The sequence below is a fragment of the Lucilia cuprina genome, chromosome 5, assembly GCF_022045245.1.
Source record: "Lucilia cuprina isolate Lc7/37 chromosome 5, ASM2204524v1, whole genome shotgun sequence".
Lineage (NCBI taxonomy): Eukaryota > Metazoa > Arthropoda > Insecta > Diptera > Calliphoridae > Lucilia > Lucilia cuprina.
Window position 1 is genome coordinate 42,594,887 of NC_060953.1, and position 6,640 is coordinate 42,601,526.

The window sequence follows — 6,640 nt, forward strand, 5'->3', positions numbered from 1 at the left end:
GACTGGTTGCCTTCCAAAAACCTCTATAAATTGACTCATATAGTGTTTTCTTTTAAAGTTTTTGTATCACTATTCCCATCAACAAGTACGAATTATGCAAATAATTACTTGTTCCAATTCGATGAAAAATCCGTATTATAATTAGTTTAACTTAAGATAAGACTAAACAATTGAAACAAATTTAAAGTATACGAGGGTCACAACTAACAGTAAAACATTTTAAATATTTAAAATTTTCAAAAATTCAACAAATTATATTTTTTTTAATTTATTGAAATAAATTTTTTTTTTGGTATTTTTAGAAGTCAACACAGAAGTGCTACTTTCGAAGTTATGCTAAATGTAATTCTATTGGAATTACTTCATTTTATTTTTGCTGAACCTTGAATGGAATTTAACGTCATATACACATTAATCAAATATCCAAATTCTTATTAATACACATTTTTCAACAACAACAAAAAATAACATTTAATCTTATTAATATTTTAAACACTTTGCATGCAGGTATTTTTAAACAAATGTATTTTTTTTTTTCATTAACAATCAATCATCAGTTCAATTGCTATAAGTTTGTGTGTGTCATTATGTCAGTCTGTCAATAAAATATTGAACAAAAAATAGAAAAAAAAATACACAATCAAAATATTCTTCAACTTTTGCGGTTCCATTTATTTACTTAATTTTAATTAAATACTCGTACATTAACTACAACAATTATTTGAAACATATTTTTTTCCTACAACTAATTAGCATGTAATAAACATTATATGAACGCATTAATTTGGCTCATAGCACGTTGGTTAATAAGCTACTATAGTAGCAAACGAAATATATACAAACATACATAAATATGTATGTATTCAATTATAGGTACTAAAAAGTACTTGTGTAAATAGTACCTATTAGTAGTACTATTAGTACTTTTGTTTATATAGTAGTAAGTAGTAGTAGTATTTATTGGCTGTATTTGTTTGCAAACAAAATTTTTACTCAAAAATTTTTGTTTCCATCAAGGTCGTATAATATTTATTTATGTTTTTGTTGTACTTTTATTCTTGTTTAATAAAAATCTATTATAATTAAATTTGTTAATAAGAAAAAAATAACAATAACATTTTGCCAAAAAATACATACATAATATATATGTATTTTATTTGAAATTTTAACAAAATTGTTAGAGAAAATACTTATAGATTGTATGCTTTTGAGTACCGGTGTGATACGGCAGCAACAGCATCATCTTCAACATTCACCCAATCATCATCGTCATGATTATTGCTCTTAACATTAAAACATTTGTTTTTTTTTTAAGAAATCAAGTTTTTATGGTTTGTTTCCTTTAGCCAAAAGATCAAAAGTACATGAAATACAATGAAGACACAATGACGATAGCAAAAATACCCTACTCAGATCCGATTTTATTAGTGTGTAAAGATGTCAATATTTGAACACAGTTTATTTCCGTTAAACCTTATAATAGAAGCCACTGGAAAATGTCAGACTAGACTATAAATTAGATTATAGACTAGACTATAGACTAGACTATAAACTGTACTATAGACTAGTCAATCGATTATGGACTAGACTATAGACTAGACTATGGACTAGACGATAGACTTGACTATAGGCTAGACTATAAACAAGACTATAAACTAGACTATAGACTAGACTATAGACTAGACTATAGACTAGACTATAGACTAGACTATAGACTAGACTATAAACAAGACTATAGACTAGACTTTATACTAGACTATAGACTAGACTATAGGCTAAAATATAGACTAGACTATAGACTAGACTATAAACTGTACTATAGACTAGTCAATCGATTAGACTATAGAATATACTGTACACTAGACTTTATAATAGACTATAGACTAGACTAAAATATAGACTAGACTATAGACTAGACTATGGACTAGACGATAGACTTGACTATAGGCTAGACTATAAACAAGACTATAGACTAGACTATAAACAAGACTATAGACTAGACTATAGACTAGACTATAAACAAGACTATAGACTAGACTATAGACTAGACTATAGACTAGACTATAGACTAGACTATAGACTAGACTATAGACTGGACTATAGACTAGACTATAGACTGGACTATAGACTAGACTATAGACTAGACTATAGACTAGACTATAGACTAGACTATAGACTATAGTCTAGTATATAGTCTAGTCTACAGTCGAGTCTTATTTTGTTCAATGTTGTATATATTGAAATTACAAATTCTAAAAGCATTTCTTCCTTAGTGCCCCACTGTTTACCATCCTTTTTATCTTAAAATTTAACATTTTATTTGAACATAAATATATAAACTAAACGTCATTTGTATTGAGTCACAAATGTATTTATTTAGAAAAAACCCAAATTGCTAAAATAAATGACAAAATTAATTTACTGCAAATTTGTTTAACTCTATTACCGAGTCATGCGATTTACTAAAAGTATTTTTAGACAAAACAAATTTAAATCTTGACCTAAGACTTATGACTTAATCGTGATTTTTCAGTTTATTCTAGACGTTTAAAGATAAAACAACAATTTCTAATAGAAAGTGAAAATAAATAGGGGAAAAATGGAAAATTTTAGAAATTTATTTATAATCATTATTGTTTTGTTTAAAATGTGGCTAGCGAAAGCTAATATTGATAATTTAGTTCAAAGATCTAATATTTATTATCAGCAGCCGTAAGTAAAGGATTATCATTTACAAATTTATACAAATTATTATTTAAATTGAATTCTACCACAAGTCTTCACGATGGTCTAGCTCATGAATTCACTTTGGACGCAATTGTTGAGCCGCCTAGTAAAACGGATATAAAAGTTATTATACATGGATTTTTGGGTAATCGTTTTCATAATTCGATTAGACCTTTAAGAAATGGTAAGTTGATCATTAACCAATAAAACGATTCTTACTAGCAATGCCTTGATTTTAATAAAACAAATAATTATACATCGATATTCAAAACTTTCCTATAGCCCAGACTGTATATCTTAGGCCGTAGTCTTTTGCTCAAGGATTATAGACTATAGGCTATAATTCAGACTATATCGACTGTAGTCCAGACTATAGGCTATAGTTCAGACTATAGGATACAGCATAGACTCTAGTCTATGGTGCAAACTCTAGTCTATAGTCCAGAGTCTGATCTATATTCCAGACTATAGGCTAGAGTATAGACTATAGGCTATAGTGCAGACAATTGGCTATATACCAGACTTTTGGCTATAGTCCAGACTTTTGGCAGTAGTACAGACTATAAGCTATAGTCCAGACTTTTGTCTAAAGTCCAGACTATAGGGTCTATTCTATAGAACTGCCTATAGTATATTGGCCAGGACTGTAGTCCAAGCTATATTATATAGTACTTACTAAAGACTATCAAGTATACAAATTTTTTAAAACAAACTTTACTTTTGATCACTCTAAGCATATATGGCCCAAGGTAAGGAAAATGTGTTTTTAGTCGATTGGGAAAATGCAGCCAACTTAGATTATCCCAGTTCAAGATGGGCAGTAGGAAAAATTGCAATTTTTCTTGGAAAATTATTGGAAAACTATTTAAAGTAAGTAAAATTTTAAATAAAGTTGAAAATGAAAAGCCAAAATCTAGTTGATAGATTGAAAAAAAGTCTCAAGGAATAATACGATCATATTTCTTTACTATTTCTTCTTCTAATCTTGTTTTAGCAAACACGAAATACCGCTATCCGAAGTTCATATAATAGGACACAGTTTAGGTGCCCATATTGCCGGCAATATGGGACGTTATTTTAATGGCTCTATAGGTCGTATAACTGGTTTAGATCCTGCTCTACCTCTATTCACGCCTAATGCAGGCGATAGTTTACACGCGAATGCCGCTTTATTTGTTGATGTTATACATACTGACTTCCCGGTATTTGGTGATAATACACCACGAGGTACAGTGGATTTTTATCCAAATTATGGTCATACCCCACAGAAAGGTTGTGATGATGTTGATATTATTAGTGCCAGTAAGTTAATATTTGAGGCTTGTAAGTTATATACTCATTTTTTTTAAATTGAAAATAAATTAAATGATTTTTATAAAAACATTATTTTTAGATAGTTGTAGCCATAATAGAGCTGTTATATTGTATGCTGAATCAATTACTTTGCCACACAATTTTCCAGCTATACCTTGTTCTTTAATGGCCATAAGTATGCATTCTTCGGACAAGTGTTTACAAACGATAAAGGATAGTAGCGTGACCAAATCTTCGTTGACAGAAGCTATTGCTGCTAAAAATGATGCACTTATAGCCTATATGGGCGAAGGAGTTTCTAGAAGGTAAGCTTATCGGAATTAAATTAAATTGTAACAACATTTGATTGGATTTAAAATAGAATCATTTTTCATTTGGAAAAAGTACCAGAAATCCCACTTTTATAAGTTTTCATTCAAACACTGTAATTACACAACTTTTGTGGATTTTGAAGACCGAGAAAGATTCATAAAGTCCGGGCACTACATATTCAATTTTATGTTTATAGGTTCAATACTATAGAAAACACAAAAGGTACCAGTTTAAGAACGAAAAAGTACCAAAAGCTCCTTTTCTATAGATTTTCTATTACATCGGGATTTACATGCTCAATTTTATATTTCAATGTTCAACATTACAGAAACTTCAAAAAGAATCATTTGAAGAGTGATATAGAACCAAAATGTCCCCTTTTATATGTTCTCCCTTACACCGGGCTCTACATGCTAAATTGTATGTCTCTAGTTTTTATATTATAGAAAATTGAAAAAGTACTTTTTAAAGAACGAAAATTACCCAAAAAATCCCCTTTTATGGGTTACATGTTTTTAGGTTCAATATTACAGCAAATACAAAAAAGTACCTTTTGAAGACTGAAAATGTACCAAAAAGTCCTTTTTATAGGTTCTCGTTTACTCCAGGCTGTGCATACTTAGTTTTATATCTCTAGGTTCAACAATATAAAAAAAAACAAAAATAAAACATAAAACAAAAATACTCTTTGAAATGAAAAATTAAAAAGTACAAGAAAGATCCCTTTTACGGGTTCTTACTTAATCCGTACCCTATCCAGCAGTTCGGCAAAGAGTCAATGAATCTGAAAAAGACAGTGATTTCCATTTACGTCTAAACATCTGGTTGCCTCTATTTCGTCTCTAATCATGTACTGATGCACTCTTTATAAATGAGATAGTGAAGACAATCATCACTTAAATATCCCCTTTGTAAGCGAGAGAGTGTACACTTGAAAACAAACTTAAGCTTTTTACTATGTCTTCTTAATCTATGGGGTCGCGATTGACTTTCTCGTAGGAAAATCACATGTTAAAATAGCTAGTTAGGGTGGTGGCTTAATGTTTCAAGGTTTAATGTTACAGCAAATTAAAGAAGTTTCTTTTGAAGAACGAAAAAGTACCAAAAAATCTACATTTATATAAGCTGCGGCATAACAGACTTGGCTGCGCACAACACACAAGCACCGGTGTATTTCTAAGGGGCGAATTTAACACGCAGCACATATAAACGAATTTGCTGTACGCAGCTTATAGCATTTGCTGTGCACAACATTTATTTTATATTTCATTGAAAAAATGTTTTATTACTGTTCAGTAACTGTATAAACATAATTTTGCTCTAGAAAGGTTGTTGTCTTAACTTTTTATATCCACAACTAACTGTATATAGTAGGTGACACACGGTTAGCTAAACAATTTGTTTTTATTTATTTTACAGCGCCTCTGGTTCTTACTATTTGGAAACTTATGATGCGCCACCTTACGGCATGGCTTTGTACACACAACTCAATTGACTGTATATATTAATGTAATTTTATAGTGTTGGTTGGTGGCTTCGCTAGAAGAAAACAAATTGGTGTTTCTAGACTACTGTAAAAATTTAAGAAATTAATTCTACTCCTAAAGATATACTTTTGAGCAGGCTATAAACTAGTATTATTTCTTAGTTCAGCCACAAACACTTACTTTATATTAACCCTTGTTAAACCTAGAGGTAAAGTTGGAATTGTGATTTTTTAAAGATTAATTTAACGAATAAAAGTTTATTTTATAATTTCAAAGAATGTAAAAAAAATGTTAATAAACAAATTCTTAGTCCTATATTACTATTTAGTGGACCAAGATTTATGTGATTAGTGTGGACCGATTGTTGGATATATATAGAAATCCATGGGTTATGGTAATTTTGCTTTTGTAGCTTCCCTTTATACTGAAGGTGCTTTTAATAAGGTTAAACCCACTGAATCTATCAATCTCTCTCTTGAGTCTTGGCAGATATATTGTGAGTTTTATTGAGAGTTTACTTTCAAATGGGATCATTGAATCATCTCCAAAAGACATACAGATTTCTAAAAATTCGGTTTATAGTAATCCACACTTTGGTGTACCATCCCCGGCCTGCGATCACCTAAAAACTTTGCCTCAAAGGTTAGAAATAGTTGTAAAAAATGCAGCGTAGGTCTAAAGAATTTGTTTGTTCTTTGTGCAATGTTGCCTAATTGATTAATAATGCCGTTGATTATTCTATTCGGGAATCTTTACTGAGCTAATTTCAATATATTTATCTACCTAAGGAGTCTTAAAAA

At 30.0% G+C, this 6,640-nt stretch overlaps 1 protein-coding gene across 1 annotated transcript; it reads left to right on the top strand.

The window, feature by feature from the left end:
• Positions 1-2,694: 2,694 nt before the first annotated feature.
• LOC111680603 (lipase member H-B) lies at positions 2,695-6,395 on the top strand (the record flags this gene model as incomplete). Its single annotated transcript, XM_046952474.1, has 5 exons — positions 2,695-2,911; positions 3,462-3,597; positions 3,722-4,050; positions 4,121-4,346; positions 5,773-6,395. Coding segments are annotated over 5 exons (984 nt in total), but the record flags the coding sequence as incomplete, so codon positions are not given.
• Between the last annotated feature and the right edge of the window lie 245 nt (positions 6,396-6,640).